The 18,765-nt window shown below is 40.7% G+C and overlaps 1 protein-coding gene across 5 annotated transcripts in view; it reads left to right on the top strand.

Moving 5' to 3' along the window:
* Nucleotides 1-18,187, top strand: part of tep1 (telomerase-associated protein 1) — a 47,325-nt gene extending 29,138 nt beyond the window's left edge. For 4 of the 5 annotated variants that reach the window (XM_054767616.1, XM_054767615.1, XM_054767618.1 and 1 more), the window contains exons 37-55: nucleotides 1,114-1,269; nucleotides 1,748-1,960; nucleotides 2,037-2,093; nucleotides 3,728-3,866; nucleotides 4,069-4,320; nucleotides 4,392-4,549; nucleotides 5,643-5,750; nucleotides 8,912-9,016; nucleotides 9,093-9,222; nucleotides 9,290-9,375; nucleotides 9,461-9,587; nucleotides 13,258-13,409; nucleotides 13,472-13,593; nucleotides 14,536-14,679; nucleotides 14,803-14,902; nucleotides 16,927-17,041; nucleotides 17,117-17,199; nucleotides 17,610-17,714; nucleotides 17,784-18,187. In XM_054767616.1, the coding sequence (XP_054623591.1) occupies nucleotides 1,114-1,269; nucleotides 1,748-1,960; nucleotides 2,037-2,093; nucleotides 3,728-3,866; nucleotides 4,069-4,320; nucleotides 4,392-4,549; nucleotides 5,643-5,750; nucleotides 8,912-9,016; nucleotides 9,093-9,222; nucleotides 9,290-9,375; nucleotides 9,461-9,587; nucleotides 13,258-13,409; nucleotides 13,472-13,593; nucleotides 14,536-14,679; nucleotides 14,803-14,902; nucleotides 16,927-17,041; nucleotides 17,117-17,199; nucleotides 17,610-17,714; nucleotides 17,784-17,903 (2,472 nt within the window). In that variant the 3' untranslated portion in view covers nucleotides 17,904-18,187. The remainder of the gene's footprint in view (nucleotides 1-1,113; nucleotides 1,270-1,747; nucleotides 1,961-2,036; nucleotides 2,094-3,727; nucleotides 3,867-4,068; nucleotides 4,321-4,391; nucleotides 4,550-5,642; nucleotides 5,751-8,911; nucleotides 9,017-9,092; nucleotides 9,223-9,289; nucleotides 9,376-9,460; nucleotides 9,588-13,257; nucleotides 13,410-13,471; nucleotides 13,594-14,535; nucleotides 14,680-14,802; nucleotides 14,903-16,926; nucleotides 17,042-17,116; nucleotides 17,200-17,609; nucleotides 17,715-17,783) is intronic. The other variant, XM_054767619.1, reaches the window with a different exon arrangement.
* The last annotated feature ends 578 nt before the right edge of the window (nucleotides 18,188-18,765 follow it).

Raw genomic sequence — 18,765 nt, 5'->3', positions numbered from 1 at the left:
GTTAACTTGTCAGTGTTATTCAGCTCCGAAGCAAAGAAGGAAATTTCTCCTGTTGCTTCTGCCAACTTTATTTATTGAACGCGGCCAACAGACAGCAGCTCAGAACACACACACATCTCTCAGCATTGTCTCTCCTTCCTGCTTGCCCACAAGGCAAAGGTTAAACAAGCCCCACTACATAGCTGTCCAGCCAATGCCTGTAAGAAATGACACCGTTTATTCCCTGGTGTGCACTGGTCAATACTGTAATGCCGCTTGTTGTGGGGAAGGAGAGACTCACGTCGCCGATGCACTTTAATGGCTTTATTAACAGCGGAGAACACTGCAGGACTTTACATCCACGCCAACATAAACACACTTCCCAACTCTCTCGAAACTCACAGCTCGCACTGAGCCTAGCTCTCCTGCTCGGGACGCCCACCATCACTTCCCGTCACTTCCTGATGAACTAAAGCTGTAATGACACTGCCGTATAAAAAGTAAAATATAAAAAACAAGCGTAAGACATTACTAGCACAGCTTTGTTCTGTGGGTCGTGGATATATTCTATCAGTTATTATTAAGCCTCTAGCTTCCTTTTAGTAAGTAAAAACCTTGGCTATGATTGCACTACATTGTCATGTAGACCTACAAAGTACACTTGGAAGAATAAGAGGTGAATAAATGTATTGCAACTGATGTGAAACTGATGAGGGGTAGGATTAAATAAGCTTTGCTTCTTCCTACTCCTTTTTGGACATGCAAAATTGTGAATTGTACTATGTGATGTGCTACTGTTTGACTCATGCATGTTCAGGATTAAAACCATGAACCATGATAATAACAAGCCGAGTAGTGCTGTACAACTTTTATCCGCAGTCCGCAGTGCCCTCTACTGGTCAACATTATTATTAATTTCCCCCCCCCCCCCTTTTTTTTTTTCTTTTTTTCCCCCTCTACTGGTCAACATTCAACCTGTCTATAGAGACCACCTGTCTATAGCGGCCACTTTTGCAGACTCCCTCTAGTGGCCGCTATAGACAAGTTTGATTGTAGATTGCAGTTCTGTATGAGACACTGAACATTGCTAGTAAATGATATCATTGATTAACAAAGATCTTTCCCACTATTCAGGTGTGGTCTTCAACAACAGGTTACGAGGTAGCAGCTCTTCCCAGCAGCAGCCCTTTGAACTGTGTGACCTTTGACCCCGAGGACCGCTTGGTAGCTGCCGGCCGCTGGGATGGCAAAGTCGTCGTGTGGAACTGGCTCCAGGATGACACCCAGACGGTAAGATACAATGACCTTTGATGTATTTCAGAATAGAATAGAATGTTATTGTCACTGGTACAGAAACAATCAAAATCAGTTTTGCATCTATTCATAATTAGAGACTTAGTGTGGCACTCAGGCCTCCACGAAGGCCAGGGTTGGATGTAAAGATGTCCATGTGACTCATAAAAAAAATACAACGGGAAATGGAACAAGAAACAAACATTGATGAGCGGAAGTTGACTCCAGTCCTATAGGTGGAGCTAATGTTTCCACTAAACTGTTAACTAAAACTGAGGCAGACATGAGTGTACCATTTTCATTCTGGGGTGAGGGCAAACTCTTATGACTAAAACATGTGTATATAAACACCTGTTATCCAGATCCTCACCAAAATGTGACCAGTTGTCTACAAAGTGCTGTAATCATGCTAACTAACTAGCCAACACAGTAGTTACCAAACTGCTGGATCGATTTTTATATTCTGTTCCAACAGTTGCTGCACGGCCACCGCCACTCAGTGCGCAGCCTCTCCTTCTCACCATCCACCGCCATGCTCTGCTCCGGCTCGGTGTCTGGCGATGTGCGTGTGTGGTCTGTGGACCCCTTCTGGTGTGTGGGATGCTTCCAGGCTCATGTCGGCGCCACAGACGCCGTCACCTTCCTGGATGAGGGCCGCTTGCTGCTGACCGCTGGCTCCGATCACATGGTGGGCAAGTAACGCGGGCACAACTTTAGTTATCTGGCAAAGACACAAGATGAGTTACGTTTTTGTTGTTAAACAGCTGCAGCTGTGGTCAGGTGGACTTGGACGCTCAGTGGCCGCCGTAAAAAGGGACCAAGTAAGACACATTTATATTAATTACGGAACACATTGTTACACGCATACATTAAACGCATACATTTGACAAAAGTTAGCACATGTAAGTCATTCTAGAGCGGGGGTTTCCAAACTACAGCCCACCATCCATCGTTTTGTTTAGCCCTTTTTCAAATTATAAACAAAATATACACAAATGTCACAGCGGCTCCTTCATCCTTTGACTTTTCAGTATGCGGCCCTTTGAACACCCCTGTTATAGAGGTATAATATTGCCATTTAAAAAATTCCCTATTACGCAAAAGTCTCATGAATAATGTTCTAACAGTAATATGTGTCCCTAGACCCTGACACTCACTTTTGAGGTTGCGGCTTTTTATGACGTCCTAAAGGAAATCCTTCCTTATTACTATTATGGACATGAAGCTCTCCTTGTGTACATGCCCTCCACATTGTAGAAAAGTAGTCTTTGCAACACATCTTAAAATGCATCCTGGAGCTCAGTCAGTCCTCCACAGACATTGGAGTTGTAATTTTGATCACTTTTTTTGGCGAGTAGGCTAACAGTGCTGTAGCTCACATAGCTCTGTTAGTGTTGCAATGTTTGTGTCCTCCTGTCCCAATCCTTAATGTTACATTGTTGTGATATACATGACATTTATTACGTTTGACAGGTGCAGAGGAACAGTGTATATATACTGTAAAAAGTAAAGTTCACAATAGTGCCTTTTGATGACGAACTCAGCTCACGCATACACAGGCATACATTTATTTTGAACTGTCTAAATTTCAGTAACAAAGCTAATACACTAAGTCCCCAACTAACGAACACAATTGGTTCCAGACGACCATTCTTATGTCGAATTGTTCTTAAGTAGGGGAAAAGGTAATATTACCAATTATATAGGTACTACATGTACGTGTATACATATACAGTATATGCATATGTATGTAAATATGAGTTTGAATGCAGTAGTAATATTAAACGAAGATAATGAATGAAAAAACAATAATAAAAATGATATAATAATATGTAATGATAAATGTTATTTACCTTTGAAGAGGAGTGGTCGAGCATACGTTGTTGTGGTAGAGGAGGAGGAGATATTGAAAAAAAGGACAAGTCATCGTTAGACTCTTCTAAAAGAGGTAGTGTTCTGTGGGTGGTGTAGAATTAAGCAGGCCTATTAACTCTTCATAAACTTTAATCACAACCTCTGTCCGGGTTGTACAATTTAGCTTTCCATTTAGCTTTATCTCCCCAGCCTAACTCTTCCTTTGTTGGTCTCATTAGCTCTAAGGCTGCATTAGCAGTGTCACAGTGCCCTCTACTGGTCAAGCATGTACAGTAGCAGTAAAAATACTGATTGAGCGACTACAAGGCAAAATAAAATAAAATATAGACCAGTCGGCTTGTGTTCGTATCCGCGAGTGTTCGCTAGTCGGATGTTCGTAAGTTGGGGACCTAGTGTACACTATTGTGGCACCTGACATCTATTTAAGTGAAAAATACTATGACATTAAACACCAGAGTTGATGCTTTACATAAAACATTTGTAGAACATAACATTTGAGTATGTACTGTGTAGAAACTGTCAATTACAGGTACGTTCACATAAATAAAACCTGTGACATCATTGCATTGTCTTCATCCAGTGTGAAAAGGAGCCTCCGTACAAGAAAAGCAAGTCCGGCACCTCCACGGAGCCCGGCGCTCTGTGCGCGGCTGTCAACGGGGACTATGTTGCTGTGGGTTACCATGGCGACGGCTTCAAACTCTTCTGCATCAGCTCTGGTGGGTTGACACAATTGCTTTTAAAACATAGAATACAGTAGAAGAACAGTGTAATATTCCTGAGTGAGTGCTATTGTTTCGATTGGTATGGATGGAGGAGAATCAATATTTGATTTAAAAAAACAAAAAAAAAACTGGACATAAGTCTGTCAGTACACACTGAGCATTGCCTTAGCTTGGCTATCTTACCATCATCTCCCAGGTGAAATGATTTGGAATGCCGAACTTTTCCACTTGACCGTCCCATCCTTGCTGTGGGTCTCCGTGGACACCTCACAGTCGTCCCCCGAGCTGCTGCTGTCCACGGGCCATGACAAGCACGTGCGGTTGTGGAAGAAAACTTTTGGGGAGCATGGGGAGCTGACCGGCATGGAGATGACGACACTGTTTGCCGCGCAGTTGGGCATGGTTCGGGCTCTCGCGCATAGCTCCACTTACCTGGCGACAGCTTCGGGTAAGAAGACGCCAAACAGGACTTGCATTTGTCCAGACCGAGATGACTTAATGTGACTGTGTGCTGAGTAGATGACTGCACTATTGTCCTGTGGCTGCTGAGCCAGCTGACAGACGAGCCTTTCCCCGATATGGAGCCATCTGCCTTGCTCAAGGGCCACAGCAGGGGCATCACCTGTTTGGCCTTTAGCCCCGATGGTGGACAGCTACTCTCTGGTGGAAAAGACAAAGTAAGAACATCACAAGTTCATGTTTGGTTGGGGAAACAAAACAAATTTCGTAGAAACTAAGATAATATACTCAAGTAGAAGTGAAAGGAAAGTCAATTAAAAGTACAGATCTAATAATCTACTAAAGTAAAAGTGAAAAAGGAACTTGATTTAAAATGTATTAAGAGTAAATGTTAATGGTTTATTAGCCAAGGGGGGTCTCCTGTACTGCAAAAAAGGCAAAGTTGGTACAAGTCTCAAAGCAGGATTTCTAAACGAAGCAACACGTTTATGAATTAACGTGCAAACATAAAATACATCATGCAGAATTTACAGCCACGTGATAGTCCATCATTTACAGTCATCCCTCGCCACTGTGTGGTTCGAATTTCACGGTTTCACACTCACGGTTTTCCAAAATATATTAATTAATAATTAATCATTCTTTTTCGTGGTTGAATATGGCATACAGTCGTGACTCATTCATCGCAGTTAATTGGTTCCAGATCCTGCAACGATTAGTGAATTTCTGTGTATATTAATAAATAGAATATTTTTGTAGAGAACATAGAAAACCTGTTTATGACTTTCTAAATGCGTTTTTTACCATTGTTCGAGCCCTGTAGACATTAAATAACACCCCTATGGTCACCTTTACACTCCGATTATTTTTTGTTTACACCACATTGTGCAGGCTACAGGATCACTGCAGACCGCTCTTAGCATATATCAAGCTCCCGAGCTAACTAATTAGGCTCCAATTTATTTTTTCTTAAGTGTTTCAAATGGAGTGGGAAAGAAGGGCAAAGAAAGAAGCCAAAAACCTTTTAACTTAATTATTATTAGTCAGACCATATGCATATTTAAGGTAATGCTGCGTATTATTTGCCTAAATTAAGCATTTTCAAGCATAAAAATGGCAAAATGTGCTAAAATACAAATACTTTGCGGAGATTCACTTATTACTGTCGGGTCTGGAAGTTAAGAGCAATAGTTGAGGGATTACTATACTACTATTTCCAGGTGTCAGGCATTTTTGTGTTTCAAATATGTCCAAAAGTTCAATATGAGTTGAAGCCATAGTTGAAATTGTGTGTATTTATCTGTTTTACAGGTTCTGATAGTGTCAGACATGACTTCGTCACCTCCTGTTGTTTCCAAGGTCCTCCCTGCCTTCCATCGGGACTGGATCACTGGCTGTGTTTGGACTCCAGACTGTGTGGTGGGCAACCAAACTTGTTTTTTCATGTAATTTCTGCAATTGGCTTTAGACAGGGGTGTCTAATGTGTGTGGCCCCTGGGACATTTTTAGTCCACAACTTGTTTTTTATTGCAGCTGTTTATCATCTAAAAATAAAACAAATTACACTAGGTCCCCAACTTACGAACACAATTGGTTCCAGACGACTGTTCGCAAGTCGATTTGTTCGTAAGTCGAACAAAAGGTAATATTACCAATGATATAGGTACTACATGTATGTGTATACATATACAGTATATGCGTATGTATGTAAATATGAGTTTGGATGTAGTAGTAATATTAAACAAGGATAATTAATGAAAAAAAACAATAATAATAAAAATGATATAATAATACATAATGATAAATGTTATTTACCTTTCAAGAGGAGTGGTCGAGCATACGTCGTTGGTGGCGGTGGAGGCGGAGGAGTTATTGAAAAAAGGACAAATCGTCGTCGTCGTTAGACTCTTCTAAAAGAGGTAGTGTTCTGTGGGTGGTGTAGAATTAAGCAGGCCTATTAACTCTTCATAAACTTTAATCACACGCTCTGTCCGGGTTGCATTGTACAGCTACAATTTAGCTTTCCATTTCTCCTTTACACTCTCTCCCCACCGTCTTCCTCTACCTGTTGGTCCCATTAGCAGTGTCACAGTGCCCTCTGCTGGTCAAGCATGTAGCAGTATAAATATGGAGTTACTACAAGGCAAAATACATGAAAATATAGACCAGTCAGCTGGCGTTCGTATCTCCGAATGTTCGCAAGTCGGATGTTCGTAAGTAGAGAACCAAGTTTAGTTATTCATGAGATATACTGTATTATTAGCTGTTATACCATTTTTGTTGGTCATCTATAACTAGGGTTGGGCATTGAGTTTTCAGCATCGATGGGAACCGGGACTAACATTCCAAATCTCCTGGGATCGTTCAGATTTTTTAAAATTCCGATTCCTAGTTTTGATGCCCACTTCACAGACCAGAAGAAATAGACACGAACACCAACAGTTGGAAAGTACCAGCCAAGAAGGAGCGGATAAAAAGTTTCAGTCTCAGGCCAATGTAACCAAGGGTTTCAGGAAGCGAGTTGATGTGGAAGTTTTGTCAAACATATATTAATTACTGTAAATCACCGTGTATAAACCACACTTTTTTTCCACTGGTAAGAAGCAAAAAATCGGGGTGCGGTTTATACACGATGACAAGTCTGTGACCAGATGCAGAAATTGACGAGAAGCCCATTTTACAATAGCCGTCTGTGGGTCAGACAGTTGCTTTGACTTTAGTGCCCTCGGCTGTACAGTTGCTGAAAATGCTTGTGTATGCAACTAACTTATCTGACGGCTGTCTGTATTTTCACACAGTGAAACGATCTCTATATACACTGAAGCTAACCTAAGCTTCCAATGTAAAATACAATACAACGTTGGAGTTTATTCAAATTCACACTGAAGCAATGCAATAAAATAATAATAAAGAAAAAGACAAGTAGTGAAAGATAAGATATCAAAACATCTCTGAAAATTGCAAATGTCTTTATTATTATTATTATTATTATTATTATTATTATTAATCTGTGCTTATCATTATTATTATTACTATTATTATTATTATTATTATTATTATTATTATTATTAATCTGTGCTTAGTACCTTTACGCATGTTGATTTGAGATGGAGGGCAAGCATTTCTGAACTAAAAAAATTTTTTCCCCGCCATGAGCCTGAAAATGGGGGTGCGGTTTATACACGGTGCTTTACGGTAATGCTGTTTTGTGGTTGTATACAGCCTAGTTATAAATGCATATTTAAGCAAATTGTACGCATTTTTGCCAAAATTAAGCATTTTTAAGCATAAAAATGGCTAAACAAACTAAAATAAAAATATAAGCCATTAAGAAGACTTATTTAAATTGAACTGAAATGTACTCTTAATTGAACTCTAGTATTCTACATTGATTACTACATGTCAGTAATTGTAATTACACCAGACTTGATCACCAGAGCAACATGCTTTTGTTGCATTTTTTAATTAACTCAACAGTCACAATAGTCCATCCATCCATTTCCATGCTGTTTATCCTAATTTGGGTCGCGGAGGTATGCTGGCGCCTATCCCAGTTGACTTTGGGCGAAAGGTGGGTACACCCTGGACTGGTCGCAGTCACAATAGCAATTCTATAATAATACTCATCATCATCACCACCACAAAACTAAACTCCACAACCTGCAGCAGCTGCTAAATAAAACTGAACTCTGAACCCCTGAAGTCTCTTCCTGTTCGCCACCCATTCTGCTCCCCTACTAGCGCTGGAACACATTTACTGCGACACACACAAGCACAAGTTTTATTTATGCCTTAAACGACTTTTTTTTTCTCTGATTATATATACTAAATTTGGTAATACCAATGTAAAGGTGACTATATGGGTGTGATATATGTCTAGAGGGCCCTAATAATTTTAAATGTATTTAGAAGATCGTAAACAGGTATGCCATAACTACAAAAATACTCAATTTATAAACAAGGAATCCTAGTTGGTGGAAATTCACTTATTACAGAAACCAATTTAACAGCAATGTACAAGGGATTACTGTAGTTTGGATGAGTCCAGAACAATACCATGATGCATGGGCATGTAATTGTAATGGACACTGCAGAAGTGAAGATAACGTTGTGGGAGACAAAAAGTTAGTTAAAAAAAAAACCACATACGTTAAGAAATACAAATGAACTTTTCCGGTTTTGTCGCTTCTTTTTAATTGTTGGGGTAAAAAAAAAAGAGTTTCAAGAGGGATCGGAATACTCATACTAAATATCGCGACAAAGTCGCAAAGCTAGCAACACTGATGCTTCGTGCTACTATGTCGTCATCTTCTATGGCAACCAGGTGCATATGAGGTGTGTTAAGAGTTATGATGCAAACTGCCACCAACTCTACTGAGAAGTGACAACAACCTACATTGACGGACAGTTCTATTTATAATGTGTCTGTGAATTAGGGCAAATAGGTAAGTGCTAAATCTATTTGTGCCAGTCCAATTTTAATTGTGGCACGCCTGTTCCACCAGCATATCCGAGCGACAGTAGATTCCGAATAAAATTCTCTCCACTCCAAGTCCAACCCATCTGCTGTGTGTTTCCAGATAAGCTCATCCAGTGATTGCAGACTTTGTTTATGGGATGTGGAGGCCGGTCAGAGCCTGCGAGAAATCACCTGGAAGAGTCCGCTCACCTCTGTCTGCTGTCAGGTGAGACGCCGTCACACATGACCCAAGAGCAGTGTTCCTTCCTGACTCTGACTGGCTGTCCTCCGTCCGCGAGCAGGGGGCGTATGTGGCGGCCGGCTGTGCAGACGGCAAACTGCATGTGTGGAAGTGGGAGACAAACGTGGAAGTCTGTCACATTCCGGCCCACAAGGGACGCATCCACAGCTGTTATGTCGTCACGAGCAAAGGTAACCCTCCAGCTAAAACCAATGGCCATCTTTTTTATATAATTAATTTATTCTTGACAAATTCCAGACAAAAACAAAGAAATGGATGTAGAGGATCTCACTGTTCTCACTACATCCCAGGATGGAACAGCGCATTTCTGGAAACCCTTACAGGTCTGACATTATTTGTGTAAACTGACTGTCCAATACGTCCAATGACAGCTTGTCTTGTACTTCTCTTCCTATGCGGCGGAGATAGATGGAACACTTTAGCACCTTCCAGGGTCACAGCGGTGCAGTTCGCAGCATAGTTCAGGAGGAGAGCACCCCACAGTTCCTTACCGTTTCTGAAGACCGCTCCTTACGAAGCTGGACATGGGAAACTGGTAAGAAATAAAAATTTCATTCAGTTTTTCATTTTTTAACTATTGCATGCTCCAGTATTGCCTTTTTACAACTTATTTGAATCTTTTAAAGAACAAATGTGTGGCTCAAAGATATGTTTTTAATCAATATTATAAATTAAAGGGATATTTCAGATTTTTTAACATGAAGTTGTATGACATATCCCATCAGCATTGTACTACAGCAACAGTGACTTAACCCCACCAACTGGTAGAAGTGTGTAACTAACTTCTACATGGTCCGATCGTTCCAAATTTTTTGATGGTGGGCTGGGGCTTCGGACAGGACTTGGCCACCTTGGCGAAAATGATAACTGTCATAACTCCCTTCCACATAGTCAAATCGTCCCAAAGTATTTATGGCGGGTTAGGTCATCCTTCAGTCTGTGACTGAGTGCATACATTGACGCAGGTGGTGCCCCGTGCTGGATAAATATTATGCATGCATTCAAAGTCTGCTTGAGACACCCCAAGGCAAACCTGGGATACTGGCGTAGTGACCTGCGTCCGTGTGCCCGCTGACTCGCATGAACCCACACATGAGCCCGAGCACCAAGCAGTCCTATTGAAACTGCTATGTTTATTATTATTATTATTATTATTATTATTACGCATCTTTCCTCCCATTTTTTAGGGCCTTAACATGCATGAAAACTCACCAAAATTTTCAAGCGTGTCAGTTCTGGCAAAAAATTTTATATTTCCTAGGTCCCAAACACAAACTCTCGAAACTCACTCAGTATCGCCCCCTTTAAATAAAAACAATTTTAAAAAATTGCCCCTGCCACCAGTTTCATGGATCGTTACGAATTGGTGGAGACATCAATCATGACAGGATGCACAAAAAAGTCTCAAATACCCATATTCCCAAACAACCAGGAAGTCAGCCATTTTGGTCTGTGGCGGTGATTTTGGGGCGAAAACCAGGGGTTGTATTTCGACGAACTAGTCCTAACGGCTTTGACTAAATGAGCCCAAATGACAATCAACGGACACTAGACAGATGTCCGATGTTAAATTGCAAAGCATTTTAGGCTGATCCATAAGATGTGAGAAGGGCATGCTGACAAACTTTGATCATTTCATTCTAACCTTTCTTTGAACTTTTGAACAAAACTGTAAACGTTAAGAACTGTGCTCCACAAGGTCAGAGCTTCATCATTACTGGTCCATATAATAAGACACCAAATTCAATAGAAAGTATGACTGACAGACTGATGCGCTTAAATTGTGAACCATATGCATGTAAAGCACACGCGGTGAATATGGCATGGCGGCTACGTTTCTGAATTCGGAACTCCCTTTCACATAGTCAGATCGGCCTGAAATTTTTATGGCGGGTTTGGTCATCCTCAAGTCCGTGACGGTGTGTATACATCGACCCAGATGGTGCCCCCTACTAGATAAACATGCATGTTAAAATTCTGCTCATGATGCCCCGATTTCTTTCAAACACTGGATACTGGCATCAAATCCTGTGTCTGCGTGCCCGCCGACTCACATGAAGCCCAAGTTGCGTGAGGGTGCGACAGCCCGTTTAATGCTGCTCGCAGCTTTAACATTTATTTTTCATTAAATAAATTGTATTAATAAACTGTATTTTATTGTTAGTCTACTTTTTAGGGCTGTCAAAAGTAACATGTTGACGGTGGTAACTTACTAATTACATTGACATTTTTTGTGTAATGAATGCATGCACATTATGGCAAGCCATGCCTCTGTTATTACAGCAGACCGAGGCACAGTGTAGCTTACTCACAAAGTCTCACTCAAAGTCTGACGCTCTTTTATAACTTTATTCTCACCTGCAGTGCAATTCCGACACCATATATGTATCTCCAACTCGCAAACACGTCTCTCCGTCCATCCTCAGAACAAAACATCCACACTATCGTGAGGTATATTCACTGACTCTACAAACTCCGAACATCACAACAACATCTTTACTATGTGTGTATATGTGGTCTAAACAGAAAGACGAAGACAAAGTGGATATTCTTATCAACATTGACGTATGTTCGGAAATCTAAGAAAATCCATTAAAAATGTGTATTCAACTTAAATTAGTGTCTTTGAACGCAGACCCTCTTTGCTCATAGTAACAAAGTATAATTCAAATGCTCTTCTACTATTCAAAAGACCACTGTTAGGCAAATAGTTTTTAAGACGTATGCTATCGTTTAGCTTTTCGCTATTAATATATATGTATATATACAGTATGTTAGGGCTGTCAAAAATAACATGTTAATGGCAGTAACTAATATATTTCATTAATTACGTTGAATTTTTTTGCGTAATTAATGCAAATGCGTCATGGCAAGCCACGGCTCTCTGTTATGACGACAGACTGCAGCGCAGTGTAGCTCCCCTCGGAGTCACACACGCTTTTTATAGCTTTATTCCTACCAGAACACATCAACAGCAGTGCAATTCCAACACCGTATATGTATCTCCAACACCAAACAAACATGTCTGTAGTCCATTCCTCATTGAAGCAACACTTCCACAACACCGCGAGATGCATTAACGGACACTGCGAACATCATAACAACGTCTTTCATTATGCGTGTATGGGTGGTCTAAATAAGCAGAAATGCAAAGAAAATCTCTAAGTGGATATTCTTATCACTCACTTTGTAGTTCTTAATGCGGAAATACAATTTGCAGCATTTAAGTACTGTATGCACGGAAATGCACTCAAAACATGTGAATTCAACTTGAATGACGTGCTGTCTTTGAACGCAACTCCTCATTGTTCATAATAACCACACAATAACCAATAAAGTCTGATTGAAATATTCAGATAATAATTAAACCAGTGTTGGGTACAGTAAATAGATTTTCAGACATCTGTGCCATCTCCTAACTTTAAGTTTTAAGTCAATATGATGCTGTTAATACATACAATTTTATATACAGTCTAATCCTGCCCGTGCATTTATCTTTCTTTCAATAAAATACAGTAAAAATGGGCATATGCCAGACTAATGATAATGGTGATGGATTAATGTGTTTTGAACATGCATACAAGTTACATTGAAATGCATCACATAGTACAATTCACAGTTCTATATGTCTAAAAAGGAGTAGGAAGTAGCAAAACTTAATTAATCCTACCCCCCATCCGTTTCACATCAATTGCAATACATTGATTCACTTCCTGTATTCCAAATGTACTCTTTGCTAGTTTAAATACACAGGAAAATGATAAGGTAATATGATAAGGTAATATAAGGTAACATAGTGTGACATGGTGATTAATCATGATTGATTAGGTTGACACTGTGATTAATCTCAATCACTGTGATTAAACTGATTAAACATTTTAATCACTTGACAGCCTAATACAAATGGGCATACTTATACGTATTATGCTAATTATTTAATTTTGTTTCCTTTTTCATCTTTGTTTTTTAAGTGTTTGTATGATTTTTAAAAATTATGTATTTACCATCATGGAAAAAAAATATTTGACCACGCTTGTTTCTTCAGTTTCTTGTTCATTTTAGTGCTTGGTACAACTACTGTAAATGTGTGTTGGCAAATACTTGTATAATGATGACAACAAAAACAGCTCAGTAGAGTTTAATTTTAAAAATGCTATATAGCTACTTCCACGGTTTTCTTGATAATAACCATTCTTTCATTTAAGCTCTTTGTGCTTCCTGTACAGAGCATCAGCCAAAGATGAGAGGCACAGTCACCGCTCTGTGCTTCTCCCAGTCGGACCGCGTGCTGCTAGTTGGCTATGAGTCAGGCCTGCTAGAGTTGTGGCAGCACGTCCAAGTGGTCGGACACAAACAGGTGAGGACACACCTTGCACAATGCTGTCATCAAACTCACATCGTCTTGTTGTTGATTTCAAGGCCTCAGACAGCAGCGTCACAGCCATCTGCTCCATGCCGAACAACCGCTTCGCTGTCAGCTACATGGACCTTTGTGTAGACGTGTGGAAGCTGCTGTGGAATCAAGAGCACAGTGTTGCCAGGTAAATACACACAAGCAACCTAGAATGTCACTCAGAGCATAGTCTGACTATTTGAAACATCATGACCAGTGTTGCCAACTTGGCGACTTTGTCGCTAAATCTGCTGACATTCCAATCCCTCTTGGCACCATATTTTCTCAAAGCGACCAGCGACAAATCTAGCGGCTTCTTCTGCCATCGTTGGAGAGTTTTTTTTAATTTGGGGACTTAAAAGTGAGAGTATGTATTGATCTGCAGTTTGTGTTCTCACTAAGCAGCAGCAGGTGCTGGTGAGGCGTCCGCCCCGCCCCAAAGCAGTACAAGCCATCAGGCCATCAGTGCACTGTCAGCTCAGCTTCAAGTTGGACTTAAATTTCAAAGCACTCATATGAGTCGAGGTGGTCTAACACTCATAAATCCATCCATCCATCCATCCATTTTCTATGCCACTTCTCCTCATTAGGGTCGCGGGGGTATGCTGTCTAGACTTTGACAGGCGCTGGCCGAGATGATAAAATATTACAATTATTTTATTTTTAAAAATTGATAGCCAATTTTAAATTAATAAACTAAGAATCAAGTTTATTTGTAGTTTTAAACATAATTAAGGTGTTTTTACTCACTTTTTTGTCTCTCCTATACGGTTATGCTTTTTTTCGACAGCATCTTTTACATCATATGCCAATAATATGCAAATTAGCCAATGGCGTCGTCTGGCGACTTCTAGGATCGCCAATAGTTACTTTTCTTACTGAGATTGTAACAGTGATCATGTCTTCCACTGGTACTGTTCCACTCCTGTCCTGTAGGTGGCAGTAATGTGCAGTACAAACTAGAAAGACATACATTGCAAATATGCCCTTTAGTGGCACATACAATATATCAGATAAAGCTGACCTATAAATCTAGCAATGATGTAACAAGTCCAAATGAAAACATGATGCCATTTTTGTTGCGTTGCAGCCTGGTGAAGGTGACCTCGTACATAGTGATTGAGCAAGTAGCTCACCTTGCCTACTGCTCCATTCTCCTTGCCGTGTCCAACGCCGGCTTGCTTTTTGATGTCACGAGTGACGAGGACACAAGGTGGGAAAAGACGATCCACAGGTAACCAGCGTCCTCTTTCAGGGTGGTTTTTATTTGTTTGATTTCATCCACACGTGTATATATTTAGGTAGCTCACGCTAAACCTGTGTGTGTACATGTGCGCATGTGTTTGTGTTCTTGCAGCTGGAACCAGCGTGTGGAAGTTCTAGGCATGATCCGAAATGATGAAAAAAGCATGTGGCTGGTGGGCGAGGAGAGTGGACAGATCAACGTCGGCTTCATTGTGAGTGGACATACAAGCTGTGACATCGAACGCTGTGTAATGGTATCGCCCTTTCTCATGCTCCTTATTCAAGAGACGTGTGCCATTTCTTTTCCCGGTCCAAACATTGCCAGTTGTAGAATTTTGGACTTTTTCTAACAGCTAAGCAAGAATGTCATGGCATCATATCATCACTGTACTGCTCACAGACACAGGAGGGCATGTTTGTGTGGCACCTGGGGGTTGCTATGATTTGCATTCTTCCATCCATCCCTCTTCTACCACTTATCTGAGGTCGGGTCATGGGGGCATCAGCTTCAGCAGGGAAGCCCAGACTTCCCTCTCCCCATCAACTTTGTACAGCTCTTTCCGGCGGATCCCGAGTCCTTCACAGGCCAGTTGAGAGACATCTCCAACGTGTCCTGGGTCTTCACCTAGGCCTCCTACCAGTCAGATGTGCCCTGAAGACATCAAGGAGATGTCTGGGAGGCCTCTTGACCAGATGCCCGAGCCACCTCATCTGGCTCGTAATGCGGAGGAGCAGCGGTTCTACTCAGAGTTTCTCCCAGATAACAGTGCTTCTCACCTTATCTCTAAGGCAGAGCCCAGCCACCTTACGGAGAAAACTAATTTCAGAGAAATTGAGAGCTTTGCCTTTCAGCTTAGCTCCCTCTTCACCACAACGGACCGATGAGTCCGCATCACTGCAGACGCCGCAACCCAGTTTCACCTCCCCCTTATGTGTTTGTTAATCTCCAGTTATGAGAAGGAAGTTTGAAGACTCACACCAAATTATGTTTAAGAATTGTATTGAGAATAAATCAGATAGAAATAGTTAATTTTCCAGAGCTCCATACCCCGTGTCACCCACCGGTCCCCTGGTCCTCCACTCCAGCTGAATGAGAGAAGGTCACAAACTCTCCCCTCCCTTTCTTATAATTGTTTCCTCAGACCAATGGCGCCAATCTCTCCAAAAATAATTTTCTACCGGATTCTTTGACGAAGTTGTGTGACGCCAGCAGGTCATAGTCGCAGAGTTGTTGACACTTTTGGGACATAAACATAACATACTTCCCAGTCTATCTCAAGGGTTACTGACTTGTTTGTGCCCTTATCTGGCTACTGGTACAGACTGGCCTTCACTATGTGTGAGCACTCACAATTTGTTTAACATTTGACACACTTACACAGTTGTTCATCTACTCAGCTAATTGTTGAATAAAGCATTATTTGTATAAACAACTTGTAATCACTCACTCAGTTAATCATCAAACAGTTATATTTATACTGTACTGATATTAAGGCACTCAGTTCGATCAATAAACATAATGTAAACAGTTATTCTAAAATCTGCTTGTATATGTTACTTAATAAAATCACTCAGTAAATTAGTTCTTAGCCTACAACACTGAGGCTGTGAACCGATCCAGTGAGAAAAATCGGCAAAAAGCAGAGACCCAATCCTGCAGCCACCAAACCGGATCCCCCCCAATGCCCTGGCTGCACCTAGAAATTCTGTCCATAAAAGTAATGAACAGAATTGTTGACAAGGGGCAGCCCGTGGTTAGTCTAACCCTCACTGGAAACGAAACCAATTTATTGCCTGCAATGCGGATCAAGCTCTGACATTGGTCATACAGGGAGCGAACCGACTTAATTAGGTGGTCCAGTACCCCATACACTTGGAGTCCTCCCCCAGGATTCCTCAAGGAACATGGTCAAATGCCTTCTCCAACTCCACAAAACACATGTGGACTGGTTGGGCAAACTCCCATGCACCCTCAAGGACCCTGTTTAGAGTGTAGGGTCAGTCCACAGTTCCGCGACCAGGACGAAAACCACGCTGCTCCTCCTGAAACCGATATTCCATCTGGCGGATCCTCCTCTCCAGAACCCCTGATTTGACCTTACCAGGAAGGCTGAGGAGTGTGATCCCACGATAGTTGTAACACACCCTCGTGTCGCCTTACTCCTACTTTAATATAAACTTTGTCGCCAATGTTTGTATTCATGGTCACCAGTCAAGCGTCCTTTCTTGCTTTCAGTTTGCCATGGGCCCTGAGAATAGCCTCAGTTCATCTTTCAGCACCATAATCCTCAAAAACCAGGAGGAAGAGAAGGAAGAAGGAGGCTTGATAACAGCCGTCACTATGGACAAAGGTGCTAAGAAACCAACACAGATAAGAAAATGGCTGCTTCTTCTTTTGTGTTATGACTCTAATGCCTGATTTTTAGAATTTGTGGTGTGTGGAGACGTCAAGGGGAACATGTGGTTCAACCAGCCACCGGAAGTGTCCTCATGGAGCACCAGGAAGCCTGTAAGTCACCATACAGGGTGTTTACATGCACACATTAATCATTTTTCCACAATTCCCATTAGAAACCTTTTTTACTTTGATTTCAATTGTCCTGGATGAGCGCTATTAGAAATCTGCCCTCTTTGTATAGTTCTTCATGAGTAAGTTATGTTATGTGTTGCAGCCTCACCGCTAGGTGGTGCCAAATCCTCACATTGTTGCTGTGTTTTGTCCTTACTGCGATATCAAATCAACGTTCACAGCCAAGAGAAACTACAGTAGATTGTGTCGTGCCATCAACTGGCCTAGCATTCATATTACACAATTTTCATTATATTTTTTTGCAGCCCTATACTCTTTGTACTTGGTGGTTCTTTATAAAGTACCACTAATCTGCAATCTTCCACTCTGTAATGTTTTTTTCTGCTTAGGCCCACCATGACAGGATCAGCGTGCTGAGACTTACCAGCAGCAGCATCATCTCCGCCTCCATCGACAGGACAATAAAGCTGTGGGACAGAAGCACCAAGAAACAAGTAAGTCTGAATCAACACTATCACTTCTCGCCTCTTTTCACACGTTTATCTTTGCTTTCTGTCATCCAGGTGGGAATGTTTGTGTGTGGTGGTCCGGTGCTCATGCTTGAGGTGAACCCAGAAAAGCCTTCAGAGCTGGTTTGTGGCGATGGACTTGGGAAGCTATACTTCCTCTCCTGGAGGGAATAATCCTCAAAAATGTGTATTATACTAATCAAAGCTTACTGCTAACATCCCTAAAGACTATTAATGTGCAATATAAATATATGTGTAATATTAATTTTAGTGGGAGATTCAAGCTGTCTTGCGCACATGTACTTTTAGTTTTCAAAGCAATATATGCATGTTTTATCAGTTTGCATTTTTTTGTGGGCAGAATTTTTATTTTGTGTAAAATCACTAAAGGTGTGGGGTATTTAAAAAGACTATCTTCTGTTTACAGCTAAGCTTTTCTTGAATAAATTTATGTTTGAACCAGCATTTGGTTGTGAATTTGTCTAAGACCTTCATTTTATAGAAATAGGTGCATTTACTTTGAGGAATAAATTGCTTTAAAGCCTTTCTTATAAAGTGCTACTGCATGAAATAACTTTAACTGTCATGCGGTAATCTAAAAATGTGCTAGTGTGTCTATCTTAATCTCATTTTTGAATGAGTGTCAATGTCAATTTGTGTTGCACCTCCAGATCTGTAGTTGTTACTGTACACAATATGACACATTTGTTACGTGTATTAACAGTACAAACACATTACATTGTAAGAAGCGCCACAAATACAAATGGTGATATACTGAGAGATTAAGATTCATCATTTTGATTTTTTTTCATTCCTTGAATTAGGCATCATGTGGGAAATTCAATATACACAGTATATATTAGTCACATTAAATATTTGCATTGTTTTTGCAATCATAAGAAAATCAAAATTTGCTTATTTGATTCATTAATGTATTTTAAATAACAATAGAATACATAAATCATAAAGCACACGTGCACCATGCTACAATGATAAGTTTATATTTTCTATGGCGTTTAATTTGATGTGGAATTTA

This window comes from Dunckerocampus dactyliophorus, chromosome 2 (genome assembly GCF_027744805.1).
Source record: "Dunckerocampus dactyliophorus isolate RoL2022-P2 chromosome 2, RoL_Ddac_1.1, whole genome shotgun sequence".
In the NCBI taxonomy this organism is placed as follows: domain Eukaryota; kingdom Metazoa; phylum Chordata; class Actinopteri; order Syngnathiformes; family Syngnathidae; genus Dunckerocampus; species Dunckerocampus dactyliophorus.
The sequence above is the reverse complement of the archived record's forward strand: the minus strand, read 5'-3'. Positions and strand labels throughout refer to the sequence as shown.